Source organism: Ovis canadensis, chromosome 5, assembly GCF_042477335.2.
Source record: "Ovis canadensis isolate MfBH-ARS-UI-01 breed Bighorn chromosome 5, ARS-UI_OviCan_v2, whole genome shotgun sequence".
NCBI classification, from domain to species: domain Eukaryota; kingdom Metazoa; phylum Chordata; class Mammalia; order Artiodactyla; family Bovidae; genus Ovis; species Ovis canadensis.
In genome coordinates this window covers 31,355,112-31,373,078 of record NC_091249.1, presented here as the reverse complement: position 1 = coordinate 31,373,078, position 17,967 = coordinate 31,355,112, and the positions used below count along the sequence as shown (strand labels likewise).

The window sequence follows — 17,967 nt, the reverse complement described above, 5'->3', positions numbered from 1 at the left end:
ACTGACTGGTTCAAAGTTGGGAAAGGAGTACCACAAGGCTGTATATTGTCACCCCACCTATTTAACTTAAATGCAGAGTACATCATACGAAATGTCAGGCTGGTCGTGTCTGACTCTTTGCGACCCCATGAATTGCAGCACGCCAGGCCTCCCTGTCCATCACCAACTCCCGGAGTTCACTCAGACTCACGTCCATCGAGTCGGTGTTGCCATCCAGCCATCTCATCGTCTGTCGTCCCCTTTTCCTCCTGCCCCCAATCCCTCCCAGCGTCAGAGTCTTTTCCAATGAGTCAACTCTTCACATGAGATGGCCAAAGTACTGGAGTTTCAGCTTTAGCATCATTCCTTCCAAAGAACACCCAGGACTGATCTCCTTTAGAATGGACTGGTTGGATCTCCTTGCAGTCCAAGGGACTCTCAAGAGTCTTCTCCAACACCACAGTCCAAAAGCATCAATTCTTTGGCACTCAGCTTTCTTCACAGTCCAACTCACATCCATACATGACTACTGGAAAAACCACAGCCTTGACTAGATGGACCTTTGTTGGCAAAGTAATGTCTCTGCTTTTGAATATGCTATCTAGGTTGGTCATAACTTTCCTTCCAAGGAGTAAGTGTCTTTTAATTTCATGGCTGTAATCACCATCTGCAGTGATTTTGGAGCCCAAAAAAATAAAGTCTGACACTGTTTCCACTGTTTCCCCATCTATTTGCCATGAAGTGATGGGACCAGATGCTATGATCTTCATTTTCTGAATGTTGAGCTTTAAGCCAACTTTTTCATTCTCCTCTTTCACTTTCCTCAAGAGGCTTTTTAGTTCCTCTTCACTCTCTGCCATAAGGGTGGTGTCATCTGCATATCTGAGGTTATTGCGATTTGTCCTGGCAATCTTGATTCCAGCTTGTGCTTCTTCCAGCCCAGCGTTTCTCATGATGTACTCTGCATAGAAGTTAAATAAGCAGGGTGACAATATATAGCCTTGATGTACTCCTTTTCCTATTTGGAACCAGTCTGTTGTTCCATGTAAGCTGGAATCAAAATTGCTGGGAGAAATATCAACAACATCAGATAAGCAGATGATACCACTCTGATGGCAGAAAGTGAAGAGAAACTAAAGAGCCTCTTGATGAGGGTGAAAGAGGAGAGTGAAAAAGCTGGCTTGAAACGCAACATTCAAAACACTAAGATCATGGCATCTGGTCCCATCACTTCATGGCAAATAGAAGGGGAAGACATGAAAGCAGTGACAGATCTAATTTTCTTGGGCTCCAAAATCACTAATACAGTGATTGCAGTGGTGAAATTAGAAAGGTACTTGCTCACTGGAAGTAAAGCTGTGACAAACAGCGTATTAAAAAGCAGAGACATAACTTTGCCGACAAAGGTCAGTGTAGTCAAAGCTATGGTCTTTCCAGTAACCATGTACAAATGTGACAGTTGGACCATATGGAAGGCTGAGGGCCAAAGAATTGGTGCTTTCAAACTGTAGTGTCGGAGAGGACTCTTGAGAGTCCCTTGGACAGCAAGGAGATCAAACCAGTCAATCCCAAAGGAAACGAACCCTGAATATTCATTGGAAGGACTGTTGCTGAAGCTCTGATCCTTTGGCCACCTGATGCAAAGAGCCAACTCATTGGAAAAGACCCTGATGCTGGGAAAGATTGAAGGCAAAAGGAGGAGGTGACAGAGGATGAGATGGTTAGACAGCATCACCACTCAATGGACATGCATTTGAGCAAAGTCCGGAAGAGAATGAAGGACAGAGAAACCTGGCTTGCTGCAGTCGATGGGGTCCCAAAGAATGGGACACGACTTAGCAACTGAATGACAAGCAAAATCTCCTTCAGGAGTACTCCACCACTATGACCTGCTGCCTCCCAACGGCCTGGCCTCCTAATTCATCACCTTTGGGGGTCTGATTCAACAGATGACCTCTAGTTGGTTAACACAGACATTTAGTCCCTGAATAGCTGGGGTGTTGGATGCTGGTAATGTAAGATGCACAAACCCTTTGGAAATCTCTACCAAGGGAATGACCAGACAATCAGAGATGCTAGGACCAAGGCGTTCATGGAGCACACTGCTGATGACGTACAAAACTCTGGAACCATCCAAATGCCCATTATGTAAGGGGCTGATTATATTTACGGTTCTGCTCAGCGATTGTTTCTATTACGCACGTTGGTACACGACTGACAAATAGGGTTCTGGTGACAGTGATAGGAACACGTCGATTTGCTCTTGGGTGTGGAAGGGGAGCTTGTGGTGCGCAGTAGTTTCCAGCGCCATCCACCCGCTTCTCAACGCCAAGGGCGCGAACACAGCGCAATGCTGCCACGCCACCAGCAGGGCGCGCGTGCTACCCGCGTCCGAAGCCGGTTCCAGCGCCGCCGACTCTGGGCTTCTTAAATTTGTATTTGTCTTCAGAGCCAGCCGCTTCACCCTTCCTCACACCTCATTCCGTCCAGTGAGTTTGAGAATTTATTTGGTTGGTGACGTTGTGTGTGTGTGTTTTTTTAATCAAGGTAAAATTCACATAACCTATAATGAATTTTTTTTTTTAATGTAAAAAGTACAACTCACAACTTGGGCGTTTTGTGCATTCAGGATGTTACCCAAGCACCACCTCTCTGACCATTTCTTTAAAAAGTACAAGCCACACACACGTGGCTTTATTTATTATTTTCTGACTGTGCTGGTGTTTGCATTATTTTTTATTAGCCCTCTCATACAGAGCGACACACATTCATTTAAGAGACTGTCCTGTTGCTTTTTTCCTGTCAGCCCTGGTGGGCGATTTTGTAGAACCCCAGGGGTTTTTATATCAAGTTAGAGCCACAATGCCTGCATTTCCAGCATGATCATTAGATGGGCAGTTTTGTAGCTACTTAGCCAAACCATGGGGTGCAGCTAGCTGTAAAAATGATAATGATAATAATGAGTCTTTAGGCTAAGCAGCTGTCCCCCTTATTAGATTTCACATAGTTTTCATGTGATCCAGCTTTTTTTTTTTTTCCCCCTTTTACTCTCAAAAGATTTTTAAATTTTTTTCTTAATTGTTGGGCACTTCCCTGGTGGTCCAGTGGTTAAGATTACAAGGTCCCAATGCAGGGGGCTGGGGTTCAATTCCTGGTCATGTCACCAGATCCTTCATACCTTAGTAGAGTGGGTTGCCATGCCATCCTCCAGGGGATCTTCCCCACCCAGGGATCAACCCGTGTTTCTAGCCTCCCCTGCATTGGCAGCTGGGTTCTTTAGCACCACCAAGGAAGCCCAAACTAACAGCAGGCACAGACAAATAAATTTTTTAAATAATTAAAAAAAATTTTTAAATTGTGGTCAAACATACATGGACAGAGGAGCCAGGTGGGCTGCAGTCCATGACTGAGCGACTAACACTTACTTACGTATACATGACATAAAACTGACCATTTTAAATATTTTTCAGTGCACAGCTCAGTGGCATTAAACACATTCGCATTGTCCTGAAACGATCCACACCATCATCTCCAGAACTTTCTCTTTCTTCCCAAACTGAAACTCAGTCCCCATGAAACACTGACTCCCGTCCCCTCCCCCTGGTACCTGACCCCCACTATCTACTTCCTGTCTCTAAGGACCTGACTCCTCTAGGGGGTCTCACATGGGTGGGATCACATGGTATTTGTCCTTTTGTGTCTGGCTTATTTCACTGAGCATCACGTCCTCACAGTTCACCCATGTTGTAGAAGGTGTCAGAAACTCCTGTAATATTCCATCAGTGTGTATGAACCGCACTTGGTTTATCCATCATCTGTCTGTGGACATTTGGTTTGCTTCCACCTTTTGGCTATTGTGAATGGTGCTGCTGTGAACTCAGGAGTGCAAGTATCTCTTTGAGACCTTGCTTTAGTTCTCTGGTGTCAATTCTTACAAAAGAAATAATCCCTTTATAAGGGGCCTTACCCTCAGGACCTCATCAATCTCTTTCCAATGCCCCACCTCCAAACACTATTCCATTGGGAGATGTTGCATCAACATAATGAATGGGGTTGGGGATTCAAACATTCAGTGCGTGGGCTTCTCATTACAGTGGCGTCTTTTGTTACAGAGCATGGGTTCCAGGGCACATGGACTTCAGTAGCTGCCACGTGCGGGTTTAGTTGCTCTGCCCATGTGTTCCACAGCTACTAAACCTGTGCTCTAAAGCCCAGGAGCTGCAACTACTGAGCCCACGTGCTGGAACTACTGAAGCCTGTGTGCTCTAGAGCCCAAGTTTCACAACAAGAGAGGCCACTGCAATGAGAAGCCCTTGTACCGCAACTAAAGAGTAGCCCCTGCTCTCTGCAACTAGAGATAAGCCAAAGCAGCAACAAAGACCCAGCATAGCCAAAAATTAATATATAAGTAAATTAATTTTTAAAAAGACCTCGTCTCCAAATAAGGACACTGCCCAAGGCCCTGAGAGTTAGGACTTCCCCATATGATTTGGGGAGGAATTCAACCCAGCTCATAACAAACACCAAAAGCACATGTATCAGACTCACACCCAGACTCAGAGCTGCAAGGGACCCTGGGGAGAGGCGTTATTATGCCTGCAGTCTGCCTCAAGCTTGGGCAGGCCAGGAAGGAGGAGGGCAGGAAGAAGGAGCCACACTCACAAATTGGCTGGCCTGCCCAGCGGGCACCTGGCCCTGGACTCACAGCCACAGACGCTGGTGGATGGCGGTGTGCCATGGGGTGTGTTGGAGGGCTCCCACAGTCCTTCCCGACCCCCAGGGCCAGCGAGCATGCCTTTGTCCTCCTCCCCAGAATTACGTGAGCTGCCACGACCCTGACTACCACGAACCCTTGAGATGGCCTGACGTCCCGTATCAGATCTTGGGAGGCCCAACAGAGAACAAGATTGTTTTCGACCAAAGAAACGGCATCTACATCTTCTTCATTTCTATCGTGGATCCATCCTACAGGTGAGTGGGTGGGGGGAGCCTCCGTGCACTGGGGCCCTCTGGGGAGACAGCTGGCGCTTCTAGGGGGGTCCCACACGTGTGTGGGGCCCACTTTCTGCCAGCCTTAGGCAGGTCCTGGATAAACCTGAATCCCGCAACAGCTCAGACCATCCCCAGGAAGAGTGACAGTTTAAGTCGTGGATGGCATTTGTTCACTCGCTAAGTAAATCTTTATTCAGAGACCACACCAGGCCCTAAGGGGAGTAACAATGCCCAGCAGCACCCCTATCCCTACCCTGGGGAATCAGAGTCACCCCAAAGGGCATGTCTCACTGGTGGGCACAGACAGGCTCCCAAGCACTAACCCTTCGATATTCAGGGAGTCTGCAAACCAGCAGACTTCCCATTGGTAACTTGAAATCAGCACTGGCCAGAGTATTAATGCCACGGAAACCAACACAGGTTATGGGCCTGGCCTCCCAAGCCCCCCACCCCTGCCCTAAGAGCTGGATGTTATTAATATTTGCCACCCACTTGTGCTGGTTCAAATCGTGAGCATCTCCCACTGGGAGGGGGGAACGTGGGCGGCATTCTTTCCCCCATCACGTTTCCCCTCCAGATGGACACAAAAGCCACCCTCAAAAACTTAGGGGGACCCTGCCTTCCCTAGGGGCCCCAGACCAGACCACCTCTGGGACGTCAGGGGTGGAAGGCTGGGGAGACCCTGGGGCACCCAGTGGGGGAAGGGGCCTGCCTGGGAGCCTCAGCCCCTCCCCTCCCCCCACCTGCCTCCTGCAGACTCCCTGGCTACTCACCCCCTGGGTCCACTTTCCTGGGTGCCCTTCCCTCCATCCTGCTACCCCCACTTCAGGGATGCTGTGGCCCCCGTCACACCCCCACTGTGTGATTAACAGTTTCTTGGCCTCTTCTGCCCCACCCCCAAGATAACCTGGGCATGGAGGGGAGACCCCTTGTTCCCAGAGCAGGTGACCACAGGGGCCCTGGGGAAAAACGTGACCTCTGTGTAATACAAAGAGGACGACAGATCAGGGGAAAAAGAAGTGGGTATGAATGGAACTCAGTGTCCTGAGTCACCATTCCAGTCCCAGCTGTCATTCCTATGGGTTTTAAAATGTTTGCTGGGGGAATTCCCTGGCAGTCCAGTGGTTAGGGTTCCTTGCTTTCATAGCCGAGGGCCTGGGTTCAATCCCTGGTTGGAGAATTAAGGTCCCACAGGCTGAGCAGAGCTGCCAAAACAAAAAAGCTTGCTGGAGTGAAGGGCAGGGCCCCTGAAGGCAGTGCCCCACAGACTCGGCCTGCCCACCCCTCGCAGCTACTGTCACCTGGAGACCACCTTCAGCGTCTATGTCTACGGGGCCTTCCCACTGTCCATCTTCCCGCCAGAGGTCACCATTTTCCTGCTCACGGTGGCCACCCTGCTGTTCGTGTGGCTGGCTTACATGATCCCCCAGCTGCTGCACAACGAGCAGGGCCTCGAGGTCAACGGCTTCTGGGTCAGACTGTACCAAAGATGCAGGAAGTCTTGTGCACATCTCTGGGGCAGGGGCTGAGCACCCGTGGAGGGTGGGAATGCCAGGCAGAGGGCAGAGTTGTTGTAAAGGGTTTGTGAATATAGCCAATGGCAGTGTGTATCACTCGCGTTTTGTGGTTTTTCTACAGCCATCAGCCTCCCTGGACATCCTGGCATCAGACTCCCTCTTAACTATAGCACCTACATGTGTAAGGATATAAGGATAAGGAGGACAGCCCAAGTCCTAATGAACAGGAGCTTGGTGGGGACTTCCCTGCTGGTCCAGTGGTTGTGACTTCACGCTGCAGGGGTTTGATCGCTGGTTTGGGAACTAAGATCCTGCAAGCCATTCAGCATGGCCAAAAAAAAAAAAAGGCAAAACTAGTGAACAGGAGCTTGGAGAAATTAGCTCACCAAGGCATATGGTACGCTCATCTGCAAGCCCCTGAGATATATCAGACACATGATAAGTTCTGTTAGAGAAGGATGAGACCTGAGGGTCCATCTCTGTTGATAAACCCTGCTGCTGCTGCTAAGCTGCTTCAGTCGTGTCCGACTCTGTGCAGCCCCATAGACGGCAGCCCACCAGGCTCCCCCGTCCCTGGGATTCTCCAGGCAAGAACACTGGAGTGGGTTGCCATTTCCTTCTCCAATGCATGAGAGTGAAAATTGAAAGTGAAGTCTCTCAGTCGTGTCTGACTCTTAGCGACCCCATGGACTGCAGCCCACCAGGCTCCTCCATCCATTGGATTTTCCAGGCAAGAGTACTGGACTGGGGTGCCATTGGATAAACCCTGATGTGTATACAAATGAACACATGTAGACTTGTCAGATGTCCATGAATAAGATTTGGAAGCATAGTACATATTTTATATGTACATATGTTCTGTCTGTGAAGTCGCTCAGTCATGTCCGACTCTTTGCGACCCCATGGACTGTAGCCTACCAGGCTCCTCTGTCCCTGGGATTTTCCAGTACATGTGTTAGGCATACATATAGATACGGATGGTGTGCATATATATATGCAGAGAGATGTACACACATGTATATAGCATGGGTAAGGCATACACATACATGTATGTAGATAGTGTGCATGTGTGTGCGTGCGTGCTATATATGTGTGGATATTGCATGTGTGGACATTGCATACATGTATGTGGTGTATATCTGCAATAGACATACATGTGTGTACATGTCTGGTACACATTCGTGTAAACACGTGCATATATATGTGGGTGATATGCCACACAAGTGTATGTGTATAATGCACACACAATCGCACACATGTACATTTATGGATGAATACATGTATGCATACATGTGAATAACACACACGCCTGTCTACAAGTACGCACATACAAGCATATAAATGTACACATGTGGATACATATATGGGCATGTGTACACATGTATATGCAACGTACACGCAGATGTATACATATGTTGGATCAATCTGTCCCTCCATTCAGTGGGCTTCCCTCTCCCACACATCCTTCAAATTCCAGGTGGTGTGGGACACCATCTCATTCTACTGGAAATTTTCTCTGTAACTTTTCTGATCACTCTTAGGTTAAAAGAACACATCCCATGGTCATTTACTTGCTTTTTGTTTGTTTTGGGCCATGGCTGGAGGCATGTGGGATCTTATTAACAGTTCCCTGTGGTGTGTGCTGTGCTTAGTTGATCAGTCATGTCTGACTCTTTGCCACCCCATAGACTGTAGCCCGCCAGGCTCCTCTGTCCATGGGATTCTCCAGGCAAGAATACTGGAGTGGGTTGCCATGCCCTCCTCCAGGGGATCTTCTCAACCCAGGGATCAACTCCAGTCTCCCGCATTGCAGGCAGATTCTTTACTGTCTGAACCACGAGGGAAGCCCATGAATACTGGAGTGGGTAGCCTATTCTTTCTCCAGGTCATTTTCCTGACCAAGGAATCTAACCGGGGTCTCCTGCATTACAGGCAGATTCTTTACCAGATGACTTAACAGGGAACCCTAATATCACCTGACCAGGGATCAAACCCATGCCCCCTGCAGTGGAAGCTTGGAGTCTTAACCACTGGACTCCTAGGGAAACACCCCCTCCATGCCATGGTCATTTAAATTGCCTAATACGGGGATTTCCCTTGCAGTCCAGTGGTTAGGACTCGGCATTTTCACTGACATGGGCCCAGGTTCAAGCCAGTCATTTTGTCCCACCATCGGGGGCTGAGTTGCTCTGCCATATCCACCCTTCAGGCCCGATGGGGGTTCATGAGATGGGATGCCATGCTTCACGATCCTCAGTCCACATTAATCTTACAGAAAACCAAGCTCCTCCCCTCACATCCACCTTGCTTGCCAGGGGCTCCCCGTCATTGTGGGCACTTCATATGTGTCTCAAAAACACCCACTAGCACAGCTGCAGGGAGGAGGGCTCCAAGGGAGGTGAGGGAAGTGAGGCCCATGTCCCATTCAGAGAAGAGTCAGGTAAGTGCAGGCGCAGACTTTGGGCCGCCCCCGCTTCCCTGAGCCTTGGGACAGGCTTCAGGGAGACGAGCCCTGGAGGCTTGAGATGTGGTGCCAGCACATGGGATCCCCCACCCCCACCCCGGACATCTCCTGGAGCCCAGTCAAGCCCCGCAGCTTCCCAGCAGAGTCCAAGAGTGAAAGCCCCCGAGACCCAGCCCTGAACCTGCAGGGGCAGGAAGCAGGCGGGGCTGGCCCACTCCAGAGGTGTGCTCCATCTCTCCTTGTTTGTTTTCTTGCTCAGTCGTGTCTGACTCTTTTGGAACCCCGTGGACTGTAGCCTGCCACCCTCCTCTGTCCATGGGATTCTCCAGACAAGGATACAGGAGTGAGTTGCCATTTCCGTCTCTAGGGGATCTTGCCGACCCAGGGTCAAATGCTTGTTTTCTGCATTGACAGGTAGATTATTTACCACTGGGCCACCCGGGAAGCCCCCAGCTCACCTTACCTCCTTGCACGTTACCCCCTTCAGGGTCACCTTGAGTATTTCAGGGGAGGGTATGGAGAGCAGCTGCTCCAGACTCTCCTGTGGGAAGGGCTGGAGAGAGCCTGACCTGGGACCCACGGGGCTGGAGCCATGTGGATGCAGCGGGAGGAGCCCAGGCAGGAGGGAACAGGCATGAGAACTGAAACCCCAGGCTCCCTGTGCCTGCCACGCACAGCTGGGTCCAATGCGGGGCGCAGCCCCGCTGCCCATCTTGGAACAGGCACGCCCACCGGGGCCTCGGGCTTCACCTGGGCTGCAGGTGCACTCTGCACGCCCCATCACGTGAGGGCCTGTTCTCGGCCACCCACGTACCAGGCGGGCACCATCTCCCGCATCCCTGCCCAGCCCCCACTCTCAGACCTCAGGTGCCTCACCTCTAACCAGCACCTACCTCCACACCCCAGCTGTCTACATGAACATGGGTGGGGGCTTCACCACTGGCGACAGCACTTGCCCTGCCAGGTCGGTGGAGGCTGAGTCCAGCCCGCAGGCCTCTCTAAGGCCTTCCCCCGCCCCCACCAGTAGTGCTTCAGAGGGATGGTCAGGGACATGCAGGCCACTCCCTACCTCCCGCATTTGCTGTGTGTCTCCAGCCCAGTTCCTGCTCATCTCTGGGCAGCCCTGACTTTCCCAGTCAAACACAGAAGTGAAATTCTTGCAGTGTAGGAGTCAGGCAGTTCCCACCTCTCCAAAGTGCCGGCTGACGTGGGGTCTCTATGGCTAGATTTAGAATCCCACATCTGAGTCTAGGGCTCCCCCACTCTGCTCTGTAAGTGCAGCACCCTTGGGTCCTGCAGGGCCTCACACCGTGGCCTGGGGCCCACTGTACAACAGGGAGGGTGCGGGGACAGCCCTGCTGCCACTGGATGGACACAGCACTGAGAGGTCAAATCCGCTTTAATGGGGGGCAGCTCCCAGGTCCTGCCGGGGCCCTGAGGAGGCAGCAGTCGTGGGACCCGTGGCCTGCTTGCCCTTGCTGCCCTGCCGCCCCTTTTTGGTGGTGGAACTGCCTGCCTTCCTCTTGCCAGGGGGCTCGGCCCTGGGGGCAGAGGCTGCGGTGTTGGCGGCAGGGGGCACTGGACGGGGCAGCGGCTCCTCGTCCAGTGCCTTAAAGTTGAAGAAGTAGTCCACGTTGGAGACAGTGTCCAGGATCTCGGGCACGCTGTAGTCAAAGGACAGCAGCTCGTCCGGTAGGTGCAGCGAGCGGATGTCACCAGAGGAGTCGTCGCCGCCGCCCCCGCTGTCGGGCAGGGCTGGCCCAGGCCCCAGGGGCTTGCGTGGGGCCCCTTCGGGCTCGGCACCGCCCGGCAGACAGTCAAAGAGCTTCATCGCATCCTCCAGCAGCACCTTCTCGGGCAGCGCAAAGGCCCGGGCCACCTCGGGGGTCCTGGCCTCACCCGCGCCCAGTGGGGCCACCTCAGCATCAGCTGCCTTGGGTTCGGTGGGGACTGGTGGGTACAGTGGGCTGGGGGGCAGCTCCTTGACTGGGAAGGTCAAGGGCTCCCCGGGCCCGTGCAGTTGGCTCAGGCGGCCCTTGAAGTGGCTGTAGGTGCCCGGGAGCAGTGTGGTCTCGGCGGGCAGCGTGATGAGCAACGGGGGCAGCTTGCTCTCCTTGGGGGGCAGGGGGGGTGCCAGGCCCTCCTTGATCAAGGGCAGGGGCAGCTCCACGAAGGCGGGTGCCCCCCTGTCCCCCATGAAGCCCACGGTCTCGGGCCCCGGCCCCTCAGGTGGGAAATATGGCAGGAGGTACTGGGGGCCCCCAGGGGGCGGTGGCTGGTAGTGGGGGTATGGTGGGGGCGGTGGGGGTGGCACTGGGGCCTTGAGGTAATGCTGGGGCTCCAGGAGGTAAGTGCCTGGCGAGGTGGAGGCCCCAGCTGGGCCCCCATCGCCCACGGCCACCAGCTTGTACAGGGACGACTGGCCAAAGTCGGTGGCGGCCCACTCGATTCGGTAGATGCGGGGGTCAAAGAAGCACCCGCAGGGTGCCATCTGGAAACCTGTGGCCAGGAGGGTGGCCCTCAGAGGGGCGGTCCTGGGACCTGCCTGGGGGGCACGTCAAGGGGACACAGGACACGGACCAACCCTGGGGTCCATTTGGGGGGTGAGGACATAGGCTTTGCCTCTGGGGGTTTATCTACCAGTCTGGGGACCCAGGACGTACTTTGGGGGCTCATCGGGGGGGTGGGGGACAGGAGACACGGACCTGGCTTTGGGGAGCCTGACTGGGGGACCAGAGTCATAGGGCTGCCCTACTGTAAGGGCCCCTCGCGGGGACGAGGGACACTGGCCTTGCTCTGGAATGGGAAGCTATCTAGGGTTAGGGGTGGGGATGGGATGGCCCTGCCCACTCCCCGGTCCTCAAGGGTTTGCGGGAGGCCAGTACCTGCTGGAGGGGTTGGGAACACCTCCTTCTCCGGGGTTGGGGGGTGGTACAGGTTGGAGGAACCTGTGGACGAAAGCAGGCAGGCGGGTGGGGTCCTGAGGCTGGCGGACGGAGCCCCAGTCCCTGCCCCCATGGCCGTGCCCGCCCCCCACCGACTCATACCCACAGCGGACAGAGGCTCTGTGCAGGCAGGAGTGGGCTGGCTGCCCAGCCCATCAGTGGCATCCAGGCCCTGGGGACTGAAGCCTTCTTGGGGAGCTGTGGGTGCGTAGAAGGGTTTGGGGTGCTGCATAGGGAGGCGGGGGCCTGACCCAGGCGGGCCAGGAGGGCAGCAGGTGGGGAGCACAGGTGGCCCACCCAGAGAACAGGCTCAGAGTCCTGTGGAGTTCTGTTTGTCTGGTTACTCCGGGCAGCGGGTTCCAGGCTGCGGCCCGCCCACCGGTCAGGGTTCCGGGTAATGGCGGAGTGGGGAGTAGGCAGAGGTGGACCAGGAAACCAAGAGAGCCAGAGACGGGCATCACAGAGGGTATGGTGGACCTTGGGTGCAGTCTGCTGCCTTCCGCCTCTGCCAGCATGGCTTGCCAGTCAGCTCTGAGGCCCCTTCCTCCAGGCAGCCTACCCTGATCCACACTCAGGTAGGCTGAGGCCCCATCTCATGGGCTCTGATGGCTTCTTTGTTGTCAAGGCCTTTTGGGCACCAACAGTGGCCAGCACAGGGCTGGTGAATAAGTGAAGGGGTGAGGGGGATGTGGGGGTGGGGATGGCAGGGGGCCAAGCGCAGCATCAGGGTCACAGAAAGGCCTGGGTTTTAGAAGAATAAAATTTATTGACTTCTCACGCTTTAGGGGGCCCTCTGGGTACTCAGATGCCCCTTCTGTCCCTGTGGCTACTTGTAGGCATTGGCCTTGTGCTTGGGCAGGAAGACGAAGTTGGGCGGGACAGGTCCCAGCAGCATCTCACTGTGGGAAGGGAGGCAGGCGGCCGGGGTCAGGCCTGGCACGGGGCAGCCCTCAATCCAGCTCATCCCAGACCCACCAGGTCGTCTATCCCCCTGCCCCACAGGGCCTCAGCTCCCGGGCACCTGATGCGAATCCAGTCAGCTGCCTTCTGGCTGGCCATGAGCGTTTCCAGGTAGTTGCGCCCCAGGTAGTAGGGTGGCCGCTCGTTGATCCGCTGCGGGAGCCGCTCCAGCAGGCCCACGGGCACGTATCTGTGGGGGCGGGGGAAAGGGGTTGGGCTGGGGCTCCCCACAGCACTGCGCCTGGCCCGCCCCACCGCCCCACCACCCCATCCCACCTGCACAGGAAGGAGAGCCACTCGAGGAGGAAGCGGCGCGTCTTCTCCACGCCCTGTGTGTCCGAGCCCCAGTGCTCCAGGCCATAGTGCGTGAAGTCCCGCAGGATGTCCAGGCGCTCAGAGGATGAGATGTCCCAGTGCCTCTGCTCCTTGATCTCCGTGAACAGCCACGGCTTGAGCAGGGCACCACTGGGGGCAGGCAGCGGGTGGCGGTCAGTGGGCCGCTGGGGAAACCCTGGCTCCCAAAACCATGGTCCCCAGCCTCCCAGCCACACGCTCACACGATGCTCAAAGCCAGAGAATTCTGGGACTTCGCTGGTGGTCCAGTGGCTAAGACTCCACGCTCCCAATGCAGGGGGTCTGGGTTTCATCCCTAGTCAGGGAACTACACCCCACATGCACCAACTAAAAATCCCACATCCCATAATAAAGATCAAAGATCCCACATGCTGCAACTAAGACCCGACACAGCCAAATTAAAAAAAAAATCTTGAGAGTTCCAAGCTATGACACTAAGGCCACAGCTGCGCCCCAAGGCACACGCACCGCGCGATCATGACCCCTGCAACACCAGTCTGCAGGGCTCGGTTGGCATCCTCGTAGGACAAGATGTCTCCATTCCCTGAGGGACAGAAGCCGGGGTCTCAGGGAGCCACGCTGGGCAGGGGTGCCAGGGCATGAGGAGTTCTCGCCAGCCCGGGAGCCCCCAGTGGGCAGGGAGGGCCCAGGTGAGGGGCGGGCTTGGGTGTGTGACCTGTGGGGACCCACCGAAAAGGGGCATGGGGCTGGCTGCTGCCACGCACTGCTCGATGTACTGCCAGTCGGCCAGCTTGGTGTAGCGCTGCTCCCGCGAGCGGCCATGGAGCTGGAGGAGAGGCGGCCGTGAGGGGAGGGAAGGAGGGGCCAGGGAAGCGGAAGACCAGAGAGAGAGAGAGAAAGAGACCCAGAGATCCCAGGGGAGACGGACTGAGAGAGAGAGAGAGACAGAGAGATGGACAGACGGAGACCAGAGACAGAGGGCGAGCCAGAGACCAGGAGAGAGGAGACAGGAGGGAGGGGTAGTTAGAAAGGGAAGGGCCTCGGGGCCCCGACGCCCGCTCTGCCCCGAGACCCACCGTGACCAGAGCCGCCCCCCAGTCCCGCAGATCAGGCAACAGCCGGTGGGCCAGATTCACACGCTCCTGGACGCCTGTGCGCAGCTTCACGGTCAGCGGCACGTCCAGCACCTGTGCGAACAGGAGTGGTCGGCAGCAGGGCCTGGGGTCAGGCAGTGAGGGCTGTGGGTGGTCATCTTGGGCAGTACCTGGTTCATGCCACGGACAATCTGCTGGAACTTGGCCAAGCGGTTCATGAGGGCACAGCCCCCGCCCTGGGAGAGACAGGTGGGTGGAGCTCAGGAAGGCCGGACCCAGGCTGGGCCTGATGCCAGCTCCCACCCTACCACTGCCTTCCTTGTCCGGATGCAGAAAGCAAGGCCCAGAGGTCCCCACAGATTCCCAGGGACTCCACCCTCACCCACTCAGCTGAATGTTGGGTACCTTCTTGAACACGAGGTCAATGGGGCAGCCAACATTGATGTCCACGAAATCCACTTCGATGGTGCGGTTCAGCAGCTCGGCACATTTGGTCATGGTGTCGGGAAAGGCGCCCTCAAGCTGTGGCCGGGTGGGTGGGCAGGGAGTGAGGGGCCGTCCTGCCTGGCCCCTCGCCAAGGCTATCAGCTCCTCCAGGCGCGTCAGACTGGCACGTGGCCAGTAGCTGAGGCAGGGGGTCTGGGAGGTGATCCAGGAGAGCCTGACCCTGCACCTGGCTCTGACACGTGACAGCCAAGAGCCCCTCCTCCTTCCCTTCCTTGGGGCGCCACCAACCTGGACGCCAAAGATATCCTCGCAGGGGTGGCGTTTGAGCAGGGCCCACTCAGACGTCTGGCCCTGCAGCAGGTTGGTGCACACAGCCATCTCCCCGCAGGTCACGTCCGCCCCGAAGCGCTTACAGATCCGGCGGAAGGGCAGGTTGCCACACTGGGGACAGTGGAAGGCACACGTAAGGGCATGGCAGGCTAGGACCCCAGATATGGACCCAAGGCCCCAGGGCAGGGGGAGCAGTGGGTGCTGCTGTGATGAGCACATTGCCAGCACCTGCCCACCCTGCTGTGGGTCCTACCGTGGTGAGTGGGGCCAGGTACAGTTTGCCACTGATGTCCAGCTGAAAGGGAAAAAAAGCACATTGAATCTCCACCCACAAATCTGACTTTCGAGGCTTCTCAAGCCTCAGGCCTTCCCATAGGCTTTATCCTGCCCCAGTGAGTCTGGCTCCTTTTCACCTCCACGCCTCTGCACAGGTCACCGAATCCCTCCATGAGGAAAGTTCTTTCCTCCATGCTTTTCTCTGCTAGAGAGCTTCTGCTCAACCGTCAAAGCCCCAGTCCCAATGCCCTCCCTTCTAGGAAACCTTTTCCATTGCCCCGTCTGTTAAAGCCCAGACCCTCTGGAGCTGGGAGTGAGTGTCCAGCTCTGTCTGCCCCCAACGCGGCTAGTGTCCTCACAGGGGGCCCATGACACATACCCGCCGCTTCTCACGGGGCCTCAACCTGACTACATCCTCATCTGTCAGGGGTCCGAAGGTCCTTAAAGGGCCACTGGGAGGGCCAACGGTGTCCGGTTCCTGGGGGGCCAGCTGGCTGTCACAGTTATCCTGCCCTGGGGCACCCTCGGCCTCCCTGCCCTCAGGGACAGTGGCTTCGGGGGTGGGGCCTGGCAGCGGGCCCCTGCTCAGCTGGCGCAGAGCCTGCTCTGCATGCTTGAAGTGGATCTTCCTTTTTCGCAACTGCTGCTGCAGGGCCTTGTCCAGGCCGTTGCGGACAGGCGGGGCCTGGACCAACCCCTCCCTCACCAGATTCTGGCCCTCAGGCCCCAGATGCGCCCCAGCAAAGCGGCAGGTCACGCCATAGGGGCACCTGCCGAAGGTTTCGAAGAGCACACAGCTGGGGCCAAGGTCAGCAGGCTTGGTCTCCAGGTAGTGGCCCACATCATGCAGGAAGCGGCAGCGGTCACCATAGAAACACTTAGCAGCTGATTCCTGCAAGGAAACAGAGGCAATGAGGGAGGACGGAGAGACGCTGATGAAGGCAGTTGGGCAGCCTAGGTCTGAAACTCAGATCCCTCCCCTCCTGGCTGTGTGTCCTCAGACAAGGCAGAAACCTCACCAAGCCTCAGTTTCTTCACCTGGAAGGCGGGAACAATAACGGTACATCATAACGTCATGAAGACTGAACGGGGGGCAGACAGGCTCACACTCAAGGCATCTGGGGCTTTCGGTAACAGTGACGCGCACCTGGACCAGAGAGGGGCAGAGCTTGTTCTCATCATAGTGAGTGGGCTTCACGTGAGGCCGGCACTTGTTCTGGCCCCGGGCCCTCTTCTGAGCCTGAAGCTGCTCGCCAGGTTCAGCTGCCTCCTCTGCCTGCCCGTCCTCTGTCTGCCCGTCCTCCAGTCGGATCCGCTTGGCCTCAGGCTCAGCCAGGTCATTGCCAGCAGGGTCTACAGCCTCGGAGTCCTGACTGGGCTTCTCCTGCCCTTTGGCTTCCAGGAATTCGTGGAACTGTTCCTTGGTGGTGAGGTATCTGCCAGCAGAGAGGCAGGAGAAAGGAGGGCTTGTGAAAGAAGTGTCTTGCCTTGAGCTCAGATTCATGTACGCTATGGAAAGGGGCTGAGAACACTTGCCCCTGATTACATGCCTCTGTTGATGGGGTACTCCCTACTTAGAACTAGCCAGCTGCCAGCCGAGGAACACTTCAAGGCCGCAGGGAGGATCTGTTTTGTTCCTGGGTCCCCAGTCCCCAGACTGGAGAACTGAATGAAGTACAAACATCAGATGTGAACATCCCTGGCTACCTTAGGCTACAAGAAACTACAAGTCCCAGCGTGCTCTGCAACGGGTCCGCTGCCGCCACATTTCCCAGCATGCTTTTCAGCCACCACCACCCCCTCCCCGACCCCAAGATCCAGCATGCCCCGCGGCACTCGCTTCAGACACAAGTCAAGTTCCTACCTGTAAGTGCGGCGGCTGGCCAACAGTGCACTTGCGCCATTCCCGCCATACACTAGGCCTACAGTCCCCAGCATGCACTGCGGTCTCCGCCCCAGACCCCGCCCACTCCAGCATGCACCGTGGTGTCCCTTCGCGCATGTGACAGTTCCCAACGTGCGTGATCTCAGGTGCTCGCTGACCCTGCGAGCGGACGGAAGGCCGAAACAGAAGAGCCGGCGAGCTACCAATGCTGGGCCGCTGCCCCAGCTCCCGGCAAGCACTGCTCAGGCCGCGCCTGACCCAGCGACTCACTGAGATTTGATGGGCGCCACTCCCCGTTCCGGCTCGACGGTTCCTAGGTCGCCACCACCATCACTCGCTGCTGAGACTTCTGCCGCTCCCTCCGCCATCGGCCCCCCTCACGCCCGCTTTGGAGTGCCGCGGAAAGGCCTTCCGGGTCGCATGTGTGTCTTCCCCGGCCTTGCTGGTGAAGTGCGCATGCCCAGGTCGCTCCAAGTGACGCAATTGTACGCGCGTCGACGTAATGGGGCGGAACCTAGGAGGGGCTGGAGCCTCGGGTCCCTGTTCTACCTCTGATCCCTTTGCGGGAAACGGAAGTGTACAGCGAGTCTTTGGGGCTCTCAAACTGGCTTCCCGCGGGTCACACTCGGCTTACAGAACTATTTTGTTTTCCTGATGGAATTTTAAAACACTGCTACTTTTATTTGGGGCGTTCATTAAACGAGTAACTCGTTGAATGCCTATGTGTTACATGCCATCCTAGACGCCAGCGAAACAGCAGTGA

General features: G+C 55.8%; 3 protein-coding genes across 3 annotated transcripts in view; 1 reads left to right on the top strand and 2 right to left on the bottom strand.

The window, feature by feature from the left end:
• Window positions 1-6,579, top strand: part of CATSPERD (cation channel sperm associated auxiliary subunit delta) — a 35,469-nt gene extending 28,890 nt beyond the window's left edge. The window contains exons 21-22 of the mRNA XM_069590312.1: window positions 4,793-4,950; window positions 6,263-6,579. Coding sequence (XP_069446413.1) covers window positions 4,793-4,950; window positions 6,263-6,500 — 396 coding nt within the window. The 3' untranslated portion in view covers window positions 6,501-6,579. The remainder of the gene's footprint in view (window positions 1-4,792; window positions 4,951-6,262) is intronic.
• A 3,754-nt stretch (window positions 6,580-10,333) lies between these two features.
• Window positions 10,334-12,549, bottom strand: PRR22 (proline rich 22). Its single transcript, XM_069589386.1, has 3 exons — window positions 12,000-12,549; window positions 11,838-11,900; window positions 10,334-11,451 (listed from the first exon to the last, which is right to left on the bottom strand). The coding sequence occupies exons 1-3, from the start codon at window positions 12,127-12,129 to the stop codon at window positions 10,352-10,354; spliced, it is 1,293 nt and encodes a 430-aa protein (XP_069445487.1). The 5' UTR covers window positions 12,130-12,549; the 3' UTR covers window positions 10,334-10,351.
• Window positions 12,550-12,643: 94 nt separating this feature from the next.
• On the bottom strand, window positions 12,644-17,680 carry DUS3L (dihydrouridine synthase 3 like). The gene is made up of 13 exons (XM_069589385.1): window positions 17,475-17,680; window positions 16,467-16,755; window positions 15,699-16,211; window positions 15,297-15,338; window positions 15,002-15,154; window positions 14,672-14,788; window positions 14,437-14,502; window positions 14,249-14,359; window positions 13,902-13,998; window positions 13,680-13,755; window positions 13,134-13,322; window positions 12,919-13,047; window positions 12,644-12,796 (listed from the first exon to the last, which is right to left on the bottom strand). Exons 1-13 carry the CDS (start codon window positions 17,570-17,572, stop codon window positions 12,724-12,726), a joined length of 1,953 nt encoding a protein of 650 aa, XP_069445486.1. The 5' UTR covers window positions 17,573-17,680; the 3' UTR covers window positions 12,644-12,723.
• Between the last annotated feature and the right edge of the window lie 287 nt (window positions 17,681-17,967).